Genomic DNA, 21450 nt, shown 5'->3' with positions numbered 1-21450 from the left:
AGGCAGTTCAGATGATAAATTACATTAAGTCGGGTCCATTGAACTCATGGTTATTCGGGGGTCCTCTGTCAGGAAATGGGTTCTGGGCATGAACAGCTGCTCTTGCACACAGAGGTCCGCTGGCTTTCCAGAGGGAGAGTGTTATAGCACTTGTATGAGCTGCGAGAAGAGGTGAAGTTGTTTGGAAAGCAATTTGGAACTGGCCAAGCACCTCCATGATTCCCTGTGGCTAGCTTCCTTGTCGTATTTGGTCAACATATTTGACAGATTGAATCATTTGAATCTGTCTTTGCAAGGCCGAGATTCCAATGTGTTGGTCCTTGCTGACAGAGTGGATGCTTTCATCCAAAAACTTGTCCTCTGGCATGACTGCATAATTGTCAGAAACTGTGACGTTCCCCAGCCTTGCAGACTTCATCACTGAGGTACACGGCAGTGATTTCTCCTCTATTTTTCAATCAGCTGCAGATCACCTGTCTGGGCTTAAGCAACAGTTAGTTTCTTATTTCAAGTCATTTTCATGGGTTCGGGACCCATTTGTTTGCATCGCAAACAATTTGTCACTGCAAATGCAAGAGCAGCTTATTGAGCTGAAGAATGACAGCAGGCTGAAGCACCTTTTTAGCACCTGTTCTCTTACATCCTTCTGGGTAACACTGATGCAGGAGTACCCCCAGCTCTTTGACGTTGCCTTAAAAATTCTCCTACCTTTCACGTCAACATACTTGTGTGAGGCAGGCTTTTCAAAACTGACCGTGCTCAAAACTAAGTACTGCAATCGCACACTGATTGAGGATGACCTGAGGCTGTGTTTAACTAAAATTAAGCTGAGAATTCGAGAACTCTGCTAAACAAAGCAGGCTCATGTGTCACACTGAGACATTCGTTAACACTACCTCCGGTACTCCAGTAGGGTTTGTTTGTTTGTTCATGTTTGTTAGCAACTTTGTAGAAAAAAAAATGTACAGACAGATTTTCATGAAAATTTTACTAGATACTTGTCTTGGGCCAATGAAGAACTTAAATTTTGGAGGTAATCCGGAACCACGTCTGGATCCAGAAATTTTTAAAAGGATATAGGGCAAAATTGAACATTTTAAGTCTCGAACTGTGTTGTCTAATATTGTAATAATAGAATAATACACAACAATAAAAAAATCCTAACGATAATAATAACAGTAATAATAATAATAATAGCTTATCTATCTTTTTTCGGGGGGGGGGGGCCTCAAAGTACACTTGCTACAGTCAGGGGGCCCCAGATCGCAAATGTTTGAGAACCCCTGGTTTAAGGTAACTTGAAAGTTCGTCTCTCGTCTCGTCTCGTCTTCTTCCGCTTATCCAGGACCGGGTCGCGGAGGCAGCAGTCTAAGCATGGAAGCCCAAACTTCCCTTTCCCCAGACACCTCGGCCAGCTCCTCGGGAAGAACACCGAGGCGTTCCCAGGCCAGCCGAGAGACATAGTCCCTCCAGCGTGTCCTGGGTCTTCCCCGGGGCCTCCTCCCGGGGGGACATGCCTGGAACACCTCCCCAGGGAGGCGTCCAGGAGGCATCCGAAAAAGATGCCCGAGCCACCTCAGCTGGTTCCTCTCGATGTGGAGGAGCAGCGGCTCTACTCCGAGCTCCTCCCGAGTGACTGTGCTTCTCACCCTATCTCTAAGGGAGCGCCCAGCCACCCTGCGAAGGAAACTCATTTCAGCCGCTTGTATCCGCGATCTTGTTCTTTCTGTCATTACCCAAAGCTCATGACCATAGGTGAGAGTCGGAACGTAGATCGACCGGTAAATTGAGAGCTTCGCCTTTTGGCTCAGCTCCTTCTTCACCACGACGGACCGGTAAAGCGACCGCATCACTGCGGAGGCTGCACCGATCCGCCTGTCGATCTCACGCTCCATCCTTCCCTCACTCGTGAACAAGATCCCGAGATACTTAAACTCCTCCACTTGAGGCAGGACTTCTCCACCAACCTGGAGAGGGCAAGCCACCCTTTTCCGGTCGAGAACCATGGCCTCGGACTTGGAGGTGCTGATTCTCATCCCAGCCGCTTCACACTCGACTGCAAACCGCCCCAGTGCATGCTGAAGGTCCTGGTTTGAAGAAGCCAACAGGACAACATCATCCGCAAAAAGCAGAGATGAAATCCTGTGGTTCCCAAACAGGATTCCTTCCGGCCCCTGGCTGCGCCTAGAAATTCTGTCCATAAAAATTATGAACAGAACCGGTGACAAAGGGCAGCCCTGACGGAGTCCAACATGCACTGGGAACAGGTCTGACTTACTGCCGGCAATGCGAACCAGACTCCTGCTCCGTTCGTACAGGGACCGGACAGCCCTTAGCAAAGAGCCCCGAACCCCATACTCCCGAAGCACCCCCCACAGAATACCACGGGGGACACGGTCGAATGCCTTCTCCAGATCCACAAAGCACATGTGGACTGGTTGGGCAAACTCCCATGAACCCTCGAGCACCCTATGAAGGGTATAGAGCTGGTCCAGTGTTCCGCGACCAGGACGAAAACCGCATTGTTCCTCCTGGATCCGAGGTTCGACTATCGGTCGAATTCTCCTCTCCAGTACCCTGGAGTAAACTTTCCCTGGGAGGCTGAGAAGTGTGATTCCCCTATAATTGGAGCACACTCTCCGGTCCCCTTTCTTAAAAAGAGGGACCACCACCCCAGTCTGCCACTCCAGAGGCACTGTCCCCGACCGCCACGCGATGTTGCAGAGGCGTGTCAACCAAGACAGCCCCACAACATCCAGAGACTTGAGATACTCAGGGCGGATCTCATCCACCCCCGGTGCCTTGCCACCGAGGAGCTTGCAAACCACCTCAGTGACTTCGGCTTGGGTAATGGACGAGTCCACCTCTGAGTCATCAGCCTCAGTCTCCTCAGTGGAAGACATGACGGTGGGATTGAGGAGATCCTCAAAGTATTCCTTCCACCGCCCGACAATGTCCCCAGTCGAGGTCAACAGCTCCCCACCCGCACTGTAAACAGTGTTGGCAGAGTACTGCTTCCCCCTCCTGAGGCGCCGGACGGTTTGCCAGAATTTCTTCGAGGCCGACCGATAGTCCTTCTCCATGGCCTCCCCGAACTCCTCCCAGTTCCGAGTTTTTGCCTCCGCAACTGCCCGAGCTGCAGCACGCCTGGCCTGCCGATACCCGTCGGCTGCCTCAGGAGTCCCGGAGGTCAACATGGCCCGATAGGACTCCTTCTTCAGCTTGACGGCATCCCTTACTTCCGGTGTCCACCACCGGGTTCGGGGATTGCCGCCACGACAGGCACCGGAGACCTTGCGGCCACAGCTCCGAACAGCTGCGTCCACAATGGAGGTAGAGAACATGGTCCACTCAGACTCAATGTCCCCCGCCTCCCTCGGAAGCTGGGAAAAGCTCTCCCGGAGGTGGGAGTTAAAGACCTCCCCAACAGAGTGCTCGGCCAGACGTTCCCAGCAGACCCTCACCATACGTTTGGGCCTGCCAGGTCTGTCCAGCTTCCTCCTCCGCCAGCGGATCCAACTCACCACCAGGTGGTGATCAGTTGACAACTCAGCCCCTCTCTTCACCCGAGTGTCCAAGACATAGGGTCGGAGATCAGATGACACGACTACAAAGTCGATCATCGACCTCCGACCTAAGGTGTCCTGGTGCCACGTGCACTTATGGACACCCCTATGCTCGAACATGGTGTTCGTTATGGACAAACTGTGACTAGCACAGAAGTCCAATAACAAAACACCACTCGGGTTCAGATCGGGGAGGCCGTTCCTCCCAACCACGCCCCTCCAGGTGTCACTGTCATCGCCCACGTGAGCATTGAAGTCCCCCAGTAGCACAATGGAGTCCCCAGTCTGAGCACCCCTCAGTACCTCTCCCAGGGACTCCAAGAAGGCCGGATACTCTATACTGCTATTTGGCCCGTAGGCACAAACAACAGCAAGAGCCCTCTCCCCAATCCGAAGGCGCAGAGAGGCGACCCTCTCGTTCACTGGGGTAAACTCCAACACATGGCGGCTGAGCTGGGGAGCTATAAGGAAGCCCACACCAGCCCGTCGCCGCTCACCATGGGCGACTCCAGAGAAGTGGAAAGTCCAGCCCCTCTCGAGGAGCTGGGTTCCAGAGCCCAAGCTGTGCGTGGAGGTGAGCCCGACTATCTCTAGCCGGTACCTCTCAACCTCCCGCACAAGCTCAGGCTCCTTCCCCCCCAGCGAAGTGACATTCCATGTCCCAACAGCCAGCCGCTGTGTCCGGGGGTCAGGTCGTCGAGGCCCCTGCCTTCGACTGCCACCCAATCCACACTGCACCAAACCCCTACTGCTACCTCTGTGGGTGGTGAACCCACAGGAGGTCGGGCCCACGTCGCCTCTTCGGGCTGAGCCCGGCCGGGCCCCATGGGCAAAGGCCCGACCACCAAGCGCTCGCATACGAGCCCCAACCCCGGGCCTGGCTCCAGGGTGGGGCCCCGGCTGCGTCCTACCGGGCGACGTCACGGTCCTGGATTTTTTCTCCATAGGGGTTTTTTGGTGAACTGCTCTTGGTCTGGCCTGTCACCTAGGACCTGTCTGCCTTGGGAAACCCTAACAGGGGCATAATGCCCCCGACAACATAGCTCCTAGGATCATTCAAGCACACAAACCCCTCCACCACAATAAGGTGGCAGTTCTAGGAGGGGAACTTGAAAGTTAGTTATTTTTATTTGTTTTTACATTTCAGAAAACATTTTCTTTAAAACGTGATGTAATGTGTGATAAGGAATTAAAATGTTAATTTTTTTTTCTCCTGTACATTTGCTATTACTCTTTAAATCAAAAGTGTTTCTTATCCGATTACTCGATTAATTAATAGAATAATCAGTAGAATACTTGATTACTAAAATAATCAACAGCTACAGCTCTAGCTGGATGGTCCCACTCTTCTTTATCCCAGAGGATGCAGTGTCCATGATTTCCAAAAAGAATTTGAAATTTTCCACTTTGCCTCAGTCCATTATAAATGAACTGGGGCACAGAGAAGGTGGCAGTGTTTCTGGATATTGTTTATATATGTGTGGCAGTGGGGGCATGGTCAAGCGTCAATTTGTGAATGAAGGGCAAGGCCGGGGAAGGTGAGTGGCAAATTGATCACACCTGCGGTTAATCGATGCTGTGTGTGTGTGTATTTTGCAGTGATGGCTAAGGGCTGATAAGGAGGGAGAGAGTGGAGAGGTGGCGCTCGTCTCCCGACCAGAGCATTCGTGTGTGTGTGTCTGAAGTGACACAATAGATAGAGCTGAAAAGCTATACTGAAATAAAATGAGCAAAGTTACCACCATTACCTGCCTGTCTGCGCTTCAGTGTTCCACTCACTCTCAGGGACATTTACACTGCTGCTGAAACCCGGGACACTGAAGGGAACTGCCTGCATGGAGTCCTCAGCCTTCAAGGATCTCTTACATGCCCTCGCCAGCACCCAACAAAACCAGCACCAAGCTCTGCTCACCCTGCACAAGGGACGGGAACAGTACTTCAAAGTCTTACTGCAGGCTCAGCAGGAAGAAAGACAGGCATTCTGGAACCTACTCGTGTCTGCGGGGCCTTTGGCCACTGTGCCTGAGGACCTCCCCTACATCACCCTAGTGAAGCTGGGGCATCATGACAACCCGGAGACCTTCTTCGCCCTATTTGAGCAAGCCGCGGAGGCGTTGGGGGGGCAGTTGAGCAACTAACCTACTGCTACTTCTGACCGGAGAGGCCCAGCTCACCACCCAACAACTCCCCACCGACAAGCAGTTGGACTACGCTAACCTGAAGTGAGCCATCCTGCAACGCGTTGGCCGCACCTCCACAATAACATCAGTGCTTCCAAGGACTGACTCTGGAGGAGGTCAGCCAGCCATTCGCTTTTTGCCAACAGCTCTGGGATGTCTGCCAATGGTGGCTGAGGGCAGAAGATTGCAACACCAAGTGGATCATCAATGCGGTAGTGCTGGAACAGTTCATTGCTCGGTTGCCGGGAGAGACAGTAGAGTGGGTCTAGTGCCACTGCCCAGCATTGCTAGATCGAGTGATTTGCGTTAGTGGAAGACCATCTGATGGCGGTTTCAGCAGCAGGTGGACATCCTGCCTCTTCTCTCTCTCTCTCCCCCTGCCCCCTCTTCCTGCCCTGTCCCTGCACCACAGAAGAGAAGGACAACCCCCTGCCCCGCAGCCTGCTGGTCAAGCCCTTGGTGCTCCTCTCTCACTCCTTTTGTGTCTGTGTCTTTTCCCCCTCAGACAAGTGATCCCCAAGCCACCGGTGCAGAGCTGAAGCCTGGGCCAGTATGCTGGCACTGTGGGGAGCCTGGGTATTTCCAGGACCAGTGCCATGCGATGAAAGTAGGGGTTGTGGTCCAGATCCCTGACATGCCAGAAACCTCCCTTGATCGAGCTGGAGTGTGTCGCATACCAGTGAGTATTCAAGGGGATACATATCACACATTGGTGGATTCAGGCTGCAATCAGACCTCCATCCACCAAAGCCTGATTCAAGGTAAGGCGTTGTGGAGAGCATGATTGGTGAAGGTATTGGGTGTACAGGGAATGTTTTGAGTATCTGCTAGTGTCCATTCTCATCTAATTTCAGGGTACAAAGCATAGCGTAGAAGCAGCGGTTAGCCTGTGCCTCACCCACCCACTGATTCTGGGAACAGATTGGCCAAAGTTTAAGTGTTTAATGGAGCATGTAATAGCAGGCGGGATCCCAGTGTAGCATTGTCTGGGGAAGCCGTCTCAGAGTCATCCACGTCAGCACCACATCATATGCCGCTTTTCCACTACAAACGCGGCTGAGCCGTGCCGTGCTGAGTTGGGCTGAGTCGAGCTGAGCGGGGCTGTTGGAGTTGCATTTCGACTACAACCGCGCTGAACCGTGCTGGCTGGAAGTGGGTGGACACATTGGGTGGAGTTAGCGAAAGTGGGTGGACGTCACGTGATGTCGTTAAGCAGCGCAAACAGTGACATCAGTGACAGTGGCGGAACAAGTCAGAGCCGGGCCGGGGGCGGGGCAAATGACCGGGCCCTTTATTAAAGCTTATCATAACATCATTTTAGGCTACAAAATGTCCGCAACTGCGGTGTTTACCAATTTCAACACTACCGGGTGCAACTATATTATTTAGTACATCAAGTCCTTCAAACGAACATGTAACTCAGAAACAAAAAACATTAGGATACTGTACATGGCTCATAATAAAACATCAATAGCCTATACTGCGCACATTATTTGAAGGGCATACGAATGAGCGCTCAGAGGTTGCAACGGTGACAGGAAGAGTCAGAAATAAAAGGAGGGCGGTGCAAACCTCACTGAATGCACTGTGTTTACCAATTTCAACACTACAGGGTGCAACTATGTTATTTTGTACATTAAGTCCTTCAAACGAACATGTAACTCAGAAACAAAAAAACATTAGGCGACATACTGTACATGGCTCATAATAAAACATCAATAGCCTACTGCGCGCATTATTTGAAGGGCATACGACGAGCCTTGCGCTCCGCGAACTCGTCCACGATGCTCTGTATGTCACTGATTCAGTGATCTTTTAAGCGGTAGTCTCACGACCCGGATAGTAAACAATAAACATGGAGGACATGGAGTCGTTAGTGTTGCTGGTCTTGGTGCTGTGGCTTGTTGTCACCGACAACGCGGACAGATACTGGCAAGAGCGTATAGATGAGGCGAGGTGCATAAGGCTCCAGAAATTCTCATAATTCGTAATTATTCTTCTTCCGGGTTTGCGGTGTTTACAGATCCCAGCGCGCTCGCGGGGCGTGTGTGGGCATGTGAGGACACTCCTCCTCACCAATCAGTGCACAGGGGAGTGTCTGCTCACGCCCCCAGCCTCACTCGGCACGGCTTGGCTCGCTTCAGCCCCACTCCAAAACGGTGCGAGTTTTAGGGGCTAAGCAGGGCTGAAGCGAGCTGAGTCGTGCTGGTTTTTGGTAGTCGAAACGCGAGCCGTGTCGGGCTGAAGTGAGCTGAAGCGAGCTGAAGTGAGCTGAAAAAGGGTAGTGGAAAAGGGCCAGTAGTGACATGGAGAGGGGAAGTGGCCCACCCCTCCTCTCTGTTGGGAATTCCCTCGAGGATTTCCCTTTAAAGCAAGAACGAGACGAGACTCTGCATCATGCTTTTACCCAGTGAGAGTAGTCGATGGTCACACCCTCCAGCCAAACACCAGACTCTCCTGCCTGTACTTCGTAGTGATTAAAGATAGGTTACACCGAGTGATGCAGGACACTCAAACCTGTGAAAAAATAACCCAGTTGTTAATTCCAAAGACCCATAGGGAACTTGTATCCCATGCGGCTCATTTTAACCCTATGGCCAGACACCTTGGACAGGATAAGACACTAGCCCATGTAATGGCCCGGTTCTATTGGCCAGAGATTCGCGGGGATGTCCACAGGTGGTGTGTGGCATTCCGCGAATGCCAGCTGGTGAATCCATTGGCCACGCCCAAGGCGCCATTGCACCCCCTTCCCCTGATTGAGACCCCCTGCAAAAGAATTGGTATGGATCTTGTCAGACCATTAGACCAGTCTGCATGAGGGCATTGCTTTATTTTAGTCCTGGTGGACTATGCAACATGATACCTGGAAGCAGACCCGCTGGGTCTGCTTCGTGGTAAAGGCACTTGCATTTACAATGTTTTTTTCTTTGCATGGTAGAATTTTAACTTGTATTTGTGGATGCAGTGACAAACTGTATTTCACAGACAATGGTTTTCAGAAGTGGTCCTGAGCCCATGCAGCAATTTCCACTACAGAATTATGTCCGTTTTTAATGCAGTGCCACCTGAGGGCCTGAAGATCATGGGCATCCATTATTGTTTTTTGGCCTTGTCCCTTGCATAGAAAGATTTCTCTGGATTGTCTGAATCTTTTAATGATATGCACTGTAGTTGTCATGATCCCCATTGAGGAATGTTATCCTTAAAATGCACTATTTGCCCACACAGTCTTTCACAGAGTGGTGAACATTACCATTACAGGCATTTTCCAGATGCTTTTATCCAGAGCACGGTACAACAGATTCAGTTAGGTACCTAATATGCATGTCTTTTTTTGAAGTGGGAGGAAACCCATGTAGACAAGGGGAGAACATGCAAACTCCATACAGAAAAGCCCCCATCGGCTGTGAGGTTCAAACCCAGAACCTTCTTGCTGTGAGGTGACAGTGCTAACCACTGCACTATCATCTTCACAACAGAGAGACTCTGCCTCTCTGGGATGCTCCATTTATACCCAGTCATGTTACTGACCTACTGCCAATTAACCTAATTAGTTGTGAGATGTTCCACCAGGTTTTTTTTTTTTAAGTATTACACAATCTTTTAGCCTAGTGAAATCTTTGGTTTAGTAAGGCGGTGTGCTGACATCACACATTACTGTAAATGCTATCCTAAAAGTTGGTTTGAAATGAACGTCCTTAGAAGAAGCTTTCAGTTGAAAGTCCTGCCTTATGGGACACCAGTCTATTACGGAAGCAAGGCAGCAACTTTCTGTTTCAGTCATTGTTTCTGTAGACATCTGAATTCATTCTGCTGTCATCATGAGGTACATCAATAAAAATAAGTGAGCCAGAATTTTTTTGGCTCATCTTTGTATTTCTTTGTGAAGTCCAATCTGGTCTTCCAATTCTTATTGCTGATAAGTGGTTTGCAGCTTGTGGTATGGCCTCTATATTTATGTCCTCAAAGTCTTCTTTGAATGGTGGATTGTGATACCCCTGCCCTGTGGAGGTTGTTGGTAATGTCACGTCACTAACTCTTGTTCTGGGGTTTTTCTTCACAGCTCTCACAATGTTTCTGCTGGGGTTTTTTTTGGCCAACTTGTTCAATGGTGGTTGTTTAGTACACCACCAGTTTCTTCCTTTTTCAGGGCATTACAATTTGTTGTAGTGGCTATGTCGAATGTCTGTGCCATGGCTCTGATCAATTTTCCCTCTTTTCTCAGCTTCAAGGTGGCTTGCTTTTCTCCCACAGACAGCTCTCTGGTCTTCATGTTGATTTATTCTTTTAAACAACAAATTCACAGGTGAAACCCAGGGCTCAAACCAAGAGTGGATATTCAGAGCTATTAATTGTTTAACTATCAATCTAACAGGACACACCTGGGCAACAAGAAACACCTGTCAGTCACATGTTCCAAAAATTTTTTGATCACTTGAAAAAATTAGTAGGAACAAACAAAAGGTGCCATGTTCTAATTTGTAACACATCTAGATGTAGATATCAGGAAATGAAAGCTGACATTCTGATCTATTAGCTCATATTCATCTTTTGTTTTCAAACCCAAATGTCTTCACTGTATAGAAAAAACAAAAATTGACCTTGCCATTCCAATACTTTTGGAGGGGACTGTATATTCATTTTACTGCTGCCAGGAAAACATTTTCTGAGCTTTGAGTCATGGCTGACTTGAGCTACCATTTTCTAGATAACTGATAGTAGCTGATATGTTAATGAAAGTTACGTATCAGTAGCTGTACCAATAACTTAAATATAATGTAATGTACTAAGTGAAAATATACGAGTAAACCGCAATCAAACATAGTTTTGAAGAAATAAATTGCAGCTCTTCATGATTTTCATCTAATTGACACCACTAGTAAGGTATTCCTCTGAATGGAGAAATGTGTTCTTTTATGCTCTGCTTGTTCTGTCAGTGAAGTTCATTTAAAACGGAGTGACTGGCTAACCGTACCAACCTACATCAAGTTTTCACTCCGGTCATGCAGTCAATAGTAAATTGTTATGAAATTTGACTAGTGTTAGCTGCTTTGGTTTATCACCACTTTGTATTTCCAGTTATAATATCAATACAGTGAGTTAGCTTAAACACCAAAATGTGCAATGTTCCAGAAAACCTACAAAGAACTCACTGCTTAGAGTCTGTTAGAACAGGTTACAAGAAAGTTTTACAAAACATGACTTTGTTACAGAACTGTCAACAGCTTCAGGTGCACACTGTAAAAGTTGTGAAAGTTCATGAGACTTGACTGTCATGTCCAAAACTGTCAGGTACCTCATTAACAATGCAATTTTAATTATCATGAAACAATTAATATAAAATGTATTTATTGTAAAGAAAAATATCAGGGAGATATCAAGGTCAACTTAAAGGTGCTGACTGCAAAGTTGAATTCTGGGCAAAATGTTCTATGGCTATAGCTGTTGGAGTTTCGAAATGTTACGATACTGCACACACCGTGTACCCTACGTGTCACCATTTTGCCGAGATAAAATGTGTCTCACATTTTACAATTACGAAAATTGCTGAAGCAAGCGAGCAGCAATATCACGTGACCACCGTGGGGCATGTTTGACCTACTTTTAACCAAAACATGTCAGCATGGGCAAACATGGCGGACTCTGCTCTCCCGCCAGCTAAAAACCAGCGGAAAAGGAAAGGAAAGCCTGCCTAGTAAGTGCAACTGCAAGATAGATTAAGGTTAGAAGACTTGTCATTTTTCTGGACAGATAGCTACATTTCTAGCTAGTGCTTAGCTATCTTGGCCTTAAAATGCATGGACTTGACTCCACAGTAGTGAGTATGGAGTTATAGGGGCCTTTAACATGTCATCGTAACTGCGGACTTGTTTATCCGATCAAGCTTTGTATTTGCCAGCAACCGGCACAAGTACGTGAGTGATTGTAGGCTGAATTCAGTACATCTGTAGATAAACTTGTAGAAGTTACATCTAAAAGAACAATGCCAGAGACTTGTTGTGCTTTTGGATGTAATAACAGACATGAAGATAAGCCTGGTTTAACTTTTCACCGCTTCCCGGTAAACCCAGAAAGAAGAGAAAAATGGCGAGCTGCAGTTAAACGGGATGACTGGCTGTCAACAAAGTATTCCCGTGTGTGTGGAGAGCCTTTTATGTCAGGTTAGTGTGAAAGCTTTGGGCAACGTGAAGATGTATGTTTGGATGTGGACTTTAGACATGATACAGTCCCTGATAAGAGTCTTGTCACTTATCCATTTTGTAGAAACAACAGCTTATAACCTGACTTTGAATTAATCCATTGGTTTTAGAAATGGCTCATATGAAAGCTAAAACCCTCCCAAATTATGTTTAATATGCTAAAATAAATTTGCTTCACTGAAGAAAGATTGATCATTTAATGAACACAGAAAGGTCAGATTTTGGCAAGACAAAAGTTTTGTCGCCTACAGAGAGTAATGTGAAAATTGAACAAATAATTTACTTCAAATACAAAAATATGTTGCATAACATCAGTGAATTAAGTAGTGGTGCTGTGAGATCCATATTTAATATCTTGTATGACTTCCATGAGCTTGAAGGACTGCATCCATGCGGTTCAACAATGATTCATACAATTTATTGATGAAGTCATCAGGAATAGCAAGGAAAGCAGTCTTACATGCCTCCCAGAGTTCATCAAGATTCTTTGGTTTCGTCTTCCATGCTTCCTCTTTCATTCTACCCCAGACATGCTCAATGATGTTCATGTCTGGTGACTGGGCTGGCCAGTCCTGGAGCACCTTGATCTTCTTCGCCTTGAGGAACTTTGATGTAGAAATGGAAGTATGCGATGGAGCACCATCCTGCTGCAAAATTTGACCCCTTTTATGGTTGGGAATGTAAGAGGTAGCTAATACTTCTTGATATTTTAGGCTATTGACATTGCCTTCCACCCTGCAAATCTCTCGCACACCCCCATACTGGATGTAACCCCAGACAATGATTTTTCTGCCACCAAACTTAACTGTTTTCTGGGTGAATCTCGGATCCATGCGGGCTCCAGTAGGTCTCCTGCAATATTTGCAGCGGCTGTGATGTAATTCAACCGAAGATTCATCTGAGAAATCCACCTTCTGCCACTTTTCCAGCGTCCATCCTTTTAGCAGGCTGTGGGCTTTGGCAAATGCCACACGTTTTCTTAATTGCCTTTTGTTTAGTGCTGGTTTCTGGGTACTGATTCGACCATGGAGGCCATTTCGAGACAGAATTCTACAAACTGTTCTGGTTGACATGGGGACTTGAGGTGACCAGGCCTGGTGGAGCTCTGCTGCAGCGGAAAAGGGGCTGGCCTTGGATTTTCGAGCCAACAAACGGTCCTCCCGAGCAGTTGTCTTGTAGGGTCTGCCGGACCTGGGCTTGTCAAAAACATCTCCAGTCTCTTAAAATCTTTTTCTTATTCTTTGTACTTGACGCTGAGACACATTGAAGGTGTCAGCCACCTCAGCAGTGGATCTGGTCTTCAGCCTCTTGATAATCAACGCTTTGGTCTCAGGGTGAATCTTAGGCATGTTGTCAGAGTTCAAGTTGCAGTTGATGTGAAGGTCTGGTGTGCTGGGGTTCTTTTTATACACACCCACTAATTGATTGATCAATTATTGATCACAGGTGAGGCTGTAATCTATGATTGGGTGCAACATATGACAAGGCGACAAGACTTTTGTCTTTGCAAAAACTGACTCAGTGGGCTTTACCAAGCTGTGAATGTTAGAATGCTTTTCAGCAGTTTCGTTTGGCACCAAAACATTATTTCAAAAGCTGTTGGGATTGAAATTAGCCATTTCTTGTCAAAAAATTGATTAGACATATATTTGAGGGGCACTTAAGGTCAACTTGTACCCAAGCGACAAGACTTTTGTCAGGGACTGTATATTTTATTAGACCTAATGCTTGGCTCAGCTAGCAACATGTTTGTTATGTACTGATAATGTAGATAAGGCTAAACACCATAAAATATGCTAGATCTAGGCCCTGGCTTGTTTATTACTATTTGAAGTCCACATTTGAGCTTACCTTTGTCATAATAAGGTATTTTTCTTTATCGGGAATTTCCCAAAATATTCTGGCACGAAACCTGCCTCGAAATACATTGTATTGGTAGGCATTTGTACTTTTGTATGTATGTATCTGTACTTTTGTAATCGGCATGATGTTTTCCGCACGTTGCCATCTTGGTGTGACGCAATTCCATAGTTATGCTAATTAGTTACAGCTCCTCGCATTTAAAAAAATCTCCTTACATTTGGCTATTTCCATAGGACTATACTGTTTACCACAGGAGGTAGGAAAACAGTCCCAAAATGGAGAAAAGTGACCCTCAGCACATGAAAATGATCACATCTCGTTCGCATGATATTCTTGTGAGACATAGGAAAATGCCATGCACAATAATTTTTTTTTTTAATTTCAGATGACTTTGCAGTCAGCACATTTAACTAGTAAAAAGGACACTATTCCTGAAAATGTAACTTCAGTGTAAGTTTGGCTTGTTGTCACTAACATGGAAATGGGCAGGGTTAAAAACTGTAGGGCCTCTACTGGTTGTTTGCTGGCTGGTGTAAGTACTTCTAAGGCAAACCAACAGTGCTCAACAGTGCAGCAAATTAAATGCTGATTACCTGGAGGTCATAGGCAGTATAAGGTGGAAGGCAGGGGGCAGTGTTGTAGAAGGAGTTGGGCGTGGTTGGGGCATGAGTCTCAGGGGCTGCTGGGGTGGCCAGAGAATCTGGTTCACATGTGTCAGGGGAAGCTGTTGGCATCTTTAAAAAAAAAAAAAAAACAGATATGATTATAAATTAAACTTCTATCTGTGAGAACAAATAACGAAGAGTCCAAAAGAGCCATGACCTTTATCATCAGAAAATGAAAACTTTTCTTATCAATTGATATAAGTATTACAATAAATATAAAATCATTATTTCTTTAAAGTTTGAAGGCTGATTTTTTTTTTTTTGCTCCTAAGTGAAAGTAGAAGAAACCTGTTGGTTAATTATGGTTTTTAAACTATTCTTTATGATCAGAACATCACAAACGCTTGTCAAACAGCAGAATATTTCACAACTCTGAAGCAGAACATTCAATTATATTGATAAAACATTTTTTCATATACTTTGTGAGTTACAAATCCCTAGAAGCTCATGAACAGTTTTGCAGTGACAGGGTGCAAGATCTGCTAATTCACAAGTCGACAACTGTGAGGGCACAGTCATATGCTGCTTTCACGTGTTAGTCAGAAGGTTATACTTCCCACTTGTGAAATCGGAATTACAAATAGTTCATGTTCAACTGCTTTGTTGTCAGAGCAAAATGAAAAAAGGCAGATGCAAGATTTCATCTTACCTGATTCTTGGGGAAACCCTATTTTAATTCAGTAATGCACATGCTAAATAACATTGTTCTACATCAAGTAAAGTGTATACAGATTAGATTATGTACACATGCAACAATGAATGATAGTTGTATTGTTAAACAATTAATTATGTACCATCCACTACTGAAACTGTCCTCTTCTCCACTAAGTTGAAAGTATTCCCAACTTGGGAACTTGGGTATCAAAATTATTTCTGAAGTTTTTGCTCGAAATTACAAGTTGAGAAGGCATTCATGTGCAACTTCCAAGTCAGCAACTAGGATTTACCATAATTCACATGGCACATGAAGGCAGCAACACTCGCAAAGGTAAGGTGGCACTCCTCTTTTTGGCCCAATTATTAAACTAAACAAAATACAAAACTTTCAAAAATATTCAATGATTTTATTTAGTTATAGGCAGTAGGTTTGATCAATCACATTAATTAAAAGGTTACATATCTGCCATGTCGTGAGCCATAATGGTCTCGCATACTACTAATTTATGAGTTCAGATCATGTTTTGTCCATGTTGGAAAGGTGGTGTAAAAAAAAAAAGTATTCCATTGTTCAGTTTTCTCCCTGAATGATGGTGTGACCCACAATGGCAGTTCATGTAAGCTGTGTGTCATATTAGATATCATTAGGGAAAATTAGGAGGAGGGACCTTCATTATGTTCTAGACCTGAGACCAAAACACCACACCATGAGTCTCTTAACACAGGAGAATTTGCGTCAGCCCTAAAAAAGGCTGTCTGTATGACAGGCCGGTGATGGGAATTCACACTGGGAGAAAAAGTGCTCATATTGTTTCCTATGTCAAGCTCTAAATTACTTGCAAAGAACCCTTTGAGGTCACACGGTTAGTTGGGGAAGTTGACTATAAAGACAGGCAAATGGACAGAAGTGATGCACTGCAAATATACCGCCTCCTTAAACCACGGAGAGGAGAATCCTACAGCTCTGACAATGGTGATTCTGTAAAGAGGATCTAGGACTGGAGGTGGCCTTGGCTCATTCCACCCTGGTCCCCTGTGAATACCAACTCTTGTTCTCCTTGGGAGCACAGGTTGCTGTGTTGCAAGAGAAATTTTTTGATGCGCGTTTGCCTCTACCCAATCACATAAATCTCGTATTGCACCACATCAAGACTTCTGTAGGTGTGGGTGTGTGCAGCTGTCCCTTTTGTTTACCCAAACACAATAAAAAAGTACTTCAGGAGGAACTCATGTAATCAAGGAGTCCCACAGTGATTGGAGCACGCTTGCGGATTTTGTGCCCTATCAAGGTTAGTTGAGTTCTGTGTGGACTAGTTCACTCATTGGAATCTGCCACTGCTGCCATTCAAGTTTGAGGTGGTCCACAGGCCAGGGACCTGGTGGTGGTGGTATCAGCTGCAGGCCGGAAGGTTCCACAGCCTGAGTCGGGCGGTGGAGGTATATGGCACTGAGGGCAGGGGTGAGTGTCAGCTGTGGATGGAGAGATGGTTGATTAAACTGGCAGGTAATGTATGATGTTTCTCACCTCTGTGCAATCATGGTGAGTTGACTTATGTGTGCTTTGTTTATCCTTTCAGGAGAAAAAGAGAATGCTGTGAACCAAAGAGACAGGGACAGAGTTGACAGAGGGTGCAGATAACATTCATGCACACCCATACATGCCGGAGTTTGAGCTTGGAAAAGGTTGATGGACTTGAGTCAGGGAGAAATCCTGAAATTTTGGGATGGAGTTTTATTTTTTTTCTGTCGAGTGTTCAAAGCTCGCTGAAATGCACTAGTGGGAAAAATAAAGCAAGCCTGAAGTTCTGATAAAAGTTTGCCTGTATTCCAAGTCCTCCTTCCCACTTTCACACACACCAAGTTCTACGCATGCACTAGCCTATGATGACATAGCATAATCAATTTTGAAAAAAATTATTTTAAAAACATCCACAACCTGAAATCTCTCATTTCAGTTTCCATCTCTAAAAGTATCCAGACCAGACTGAAAGGAGAGTATCTGAATTACCATCTTCAGGTCTCTCCACAGATGTTCTATGAGGGCTTTGGGCTGAGTTGAGTTGGCGCATGTGCATTCTGTGCTACGCACTTCCTGGTTTCCGAGTTGTTTGCGATGAGTCTTTTTTTCCACAAGTGTTGGCATTAATCACTAATCTTTTTTTTATTTTTTCTACAAATAATTTTCCAGTATCCTCTTCATTTTTTTTATTGTACTTTCGCTTTCCTTTTTGTACTTTCCACTTTGGCTTTCCTTTTTCCGCTTTTTTTTTTTCAGAAGAATGCCAAGACCGGAAGCTTTCTTTTTTTCTCCTCCTGCGTAAAGACCAGAAGTGGAGGCCATCCACATCGAATCTGCTTTAATATCAACAGATCTTCGATTAAGGTACGTGAATCTTTTCATCATGGCCCACCTTCAGCTTATTCAGTGTGCTGAGTGCAGGATGTTTAGTCATTCTTCCTCCGTCACTAGTGACAGCTTTATTTGTGAAAAGTGCAGATTAGTTAGCTCTCTGATGGAGAAAATTGCAGTTTTAGAAGCACATATCCAGGCTTTAGAGAAGGCCAGTGACAATGAGAACAGTGTAGTTTCTGTAGGGGAAAGTCTGGATGCCCTAGGTGGAGTTAGTAATCCCCCAACTCCGGCATTCGAGCCCTTACAGCAGGGTGAATGGGTGACGACTCGGCAACATAAGCATAGAGCCAAAGCTACCTCTGAGCCTCGCCCACGGGAGCACCACTCCCCTCCACTTCATGTGTCGAACAGGTTTGCTCTCCTTAGTGATGCACCCACTCAGAAACCTGAAAGAGCTCTGGTTATAGGGGACTCGATCATATGGCACGTAAAATTAGCTCAGCCTTTAGGGGCACCAGCAGCTTTAGTCAGGTGTATACCGGGAGCCAGGGCGCCAGACATGGCAGGTAATCTTAGGGTCCTAGGCAAACACAGGTTCTCAAAGATAGTTATCCATGCAGGAGCTAATGAGATATGCCTTTGTCAGTCTGAGATTACCAAGAGTAACTTTGTAGAGGTGTTTAAATTAGTGAAGGCGATGTCCGATGCTGTAGTATGCTCTGGCCCCATCCCAATGCGGCATGGTGATGTAGCTTACAGCAGGTGATGGTCGCTGAACTGCTGGTCGTCCAGGTGGTGCTCTGAAAACAGTGTGGGCTTTATAGATAATTGGGCTAATTTTGAGGGCACTGCTGGCCTGTTAGGGCGGGACAGTATCCATCCCACTCGGGAAGGTGCTGCTCTCATTTCTTGCAGCATAGGTCATAGTCTCAGAACAGGCCTAGTAAATTTCTGACAATCCAGAGCCAAGGCCAGGGAGCAGATGAACAGGATAAACCGGCTGTCTTCTAGCTGCACAGAGTCGTCACTCAGGGTCCACTACATCAAGACTGTGTCTGTTCCCCGAGCTCAACAAAAAAGTAGAAATACTCAGAGAGTTTGTTCCAGTAACCTAATCAATATAAAATTAGGTCATACTATGGTAACTGTACAGCCGCTGCCAGAACCTTTGATCTAAAGGTGGGACTATTAAATATTAGATCTCGTACATCTAAAGTGCTAATGGTTAATGAACTTATTACTGATCAGGAGTTTAATGTACTTTGTTTAACTAAAACATGGATTAAGCCAAATGAATATAAAGCATTAAATGAAGCTAGTCCTCCTGGATACACCAGCCTCGTCTAACTGGCAGAGGAGGAGGCATTGTGGTTATTTATAATGATTATCTAGGTGTAACCACAAACCTGGTTATAAATGTAATACATTTGAAGTTCTTCATACTAATATAATGTATGTAGCCTCAAAAATAAGTCTACCCAGTTAATTCCGTTATTGATTATTTACAGGCCCCTGGGGCCATATTCTGAGTTTCTTTCTGAATTTGCAGATTTTATCTCAGACCTGGTTATTTCCTTAGACAAAGCTTTAGTGGTCGGAGATTTTAATATTCACTTCGATAACCCAGAAGACCCTTTGAAAACAGCGTTTGTGTCCATTTTAGATTCAGTAGGGGTTAATCAGAATGCCATAGGACCGACCCATAATGGTGGTCACACCCTCAATCTAATACTAACATTCGGGTTAAACATAGAAAATATAGTCACACTTCCACAGTCTGAAGTTATCTCAGATCATTATCTCTTCTCATTCAAAATATGTCTGAGTAATAATATATGCACCTCACCACACTACTGTATTAAACATACATTCATGTCAACTACTGCACAGAGCTTTATAAATGATCTCCCAGAGTTATCAACTTTGGGTCACTGTCAGCCCCTGCAGAACTTGATCAGGGAACTGAATGCTTAGAGTCAACGTTCCGCTATACTTTAGATAATGTAGCTCCTCTTAAAAGGAAAATGATCAGAGAGAAAAAAATAGCACCCTGGTATAATGATGTCACTTGCACTTTAAAACAGACCACTTGAAAATTGGAACATAAATGGCGTCAAACAAAATTGGTAGCGTTCAAATTAGCCTGGAAGGAGAGCTTCCTGAAGTATAGAAAAGCTCTTAGTGCTGCTAGATCAACATATCTCTCCTCCCTAACAGAAGATACAAAAATAATCCTAGATTCCTATTTAATACTGTAGCAAAATTAACCAGGAATAAGTCCACTATAGACACATGCACACCTGCAGTATGTAGTAGCAACGACTTCATGATTTTTTTTAATGACAAAATTGAAAATATCCAACAAAAAATTCAAACTACTAATTTAAGGTCAGACAATGTAAGTGACCCTGTAGTTAACAATATAACTGTATCAGATCAGCAATTAGAATGTTTTACTCCCCTTAGAGAAACTGAATTATTTTCATTAATCTCTGCATCAAAAGCCTCAACTTGTGTACTAGATCCCTTACCTACATGTCTATTCAAACAGATAATACCTGAAGTAATTGAACCGCTTCTAAAAATAATAAATTCTTCTCTTAAGATTGGCTATGTACCCAAATCCTTTAAACTAGCAGATATCAAACCCCTGATTAAAAAAACCTGACCTTGATCCCTGTCAGCTGTCCAATTATCGGCCAATGTCAAACCTCCCCTTTATCTCCAAGATCCTTAAAAAAGCTGTGGCACAGCAGTTATGCTCATATTTACATAGGAATAACATCCATGAAATGTATCAGTCAGGATTTAGACCTCATCATACTAGAGAGACAGCTTTGGTTAAAGTAGTAAATGACCTACTGTTGGCGTCTGATCAGGGCTGTGTCTCGCTGCTTGTGTTGCTTGACCTTAGTGCAGCATTTGATACCACTAATCATTTCATTCTTCTGGATAGACTAGAAAATGTTGTGGGAGTAAAGGGAACGGCCCTCTCCTGGCTCAGGTCTTATTTAACTGATCGCTATCAGTATGTTGATGTAAATGGTGATTTTTCTAAACATACTGAGGTAAAGTTTGGTGTTCCACAAAGTTCTGTCTTAGGTCCACTGCTTTTTTCTTTATATATGTTACCTCTGGGTGATATTATTCATAAACATTGTATTAGTCTCCACTGTTATGCTGATGACACACAGTTGTATGTTTCTGCAAAACCAGATGAGAGACACCAGCTTAATAGAATTGAGGAATGTGTAAAGAACATTAGACACTGGATGCTTATTAACTTCCTTCTGCTTAACTCTGACAAGACTGAAGTACTTGTACTAGGATCACATGCAGCTAGAAGTAAGTTTTCTGATTACATAGTAACTCTGGATGGCCTTTCTGTTTCTTCACGTGCAGCAGTAAAAGACCTCGGGGTGATTATTGACCCCAGTCTTTCATTCGAAACTCACATTGATAACAGTACCCAGATAGCTTTCTTTCATCTCAGAAATATTGCTAAGATAAGAAATTTAATGTCACTACATGACGCAGAAAAACTAGTTCATGCTTTTGTTACCTCCAGGTTGGATTATTGTAATGCCTTACTGTCTGGATGTTCCAATAAGTGCATAAACAAGCTCCAGTTAGTTCAAAATGCAGCAGCAAGAGTCCTTACTAGAACTAGAAAATATGACCACATCACCCCGTCATATCCACACTGCATTGGCTCCCAATCAAATTTCGTATTGATTATAAAGTACTACTATTGACCTTTAAAGCACTGAATGTTCTCGCACCACAGTACCTGAGCGAACTTCTGGTCCTTTATGACTCACCACACCTACTTAGATCAAAAGGTGCAGGCTATCTGCTGGTACCTCGTATAGTGAAGGCTACATCAGGGGGCAGAGCCTTTTCTTACAAAGCCCCACAGTTATGGAACAGCCTTCCTAGTAGTGTTCGGGAATCAGACACAGT

At 45.0% G+C, this 21450-nt stretch overlaps 2 protein-coding genes across 2 annotated transcripts in view; one reads left to right on the top strand and one right to left on the bottom strand.

The window, feature by feature from the left end:
- The window catches only part of tmem255a (transmembrane protein 255A), a 62822-nt gene that overhangs the window by 18303 nt on the left and 23069 nt on the right, over positions 1 to 21450 (bottom strand). The window contains exon 9 of the mRNA XM_060927713.1: positions 14406 to 14546. Within this exon, the coding sequence (XP_060783696.1) occupies positions 14406 to 14546 (141 nt within the window). The remainder of the gene's footprint in view (positions 1 to 14405; positions 14547 to 21450) is intronic.
- atp1b4 (ATPase Na+/K+ transporting subunit beta 4) overlaps positions 17459 to 21450 on the top strand; it is a 50996-nt gene continuing 47004 nt past the window's right edge. Inside the window, exon 1 of the mRNA XM_060927711.1 lies at positions 17459 to 17517. The gene's annotated coding sequence lies outside the window, so the exon portion shown is untranslated. The remainder of the gene's footprint in view (positions 17518 to 21450) is intronic.

Source organism: Neoarius graeffei, chromosome 8, assembly GCF_027579695.1.
Source record: "Neoarius graeffei isolate fNeoGra1 chromosome 8, fNeoGra1.pri, whole genome shotgun sequence".
Taxonomy (NCBI): Eukaryota; Metazoa; Chordata; class Actinopteri; order Siluriformes; family Ariidae; genus Neoarius; species Neoarius graeffei.
This window is presented reverse-complemented; position numbering and strand designations above follow the sequence as displayed.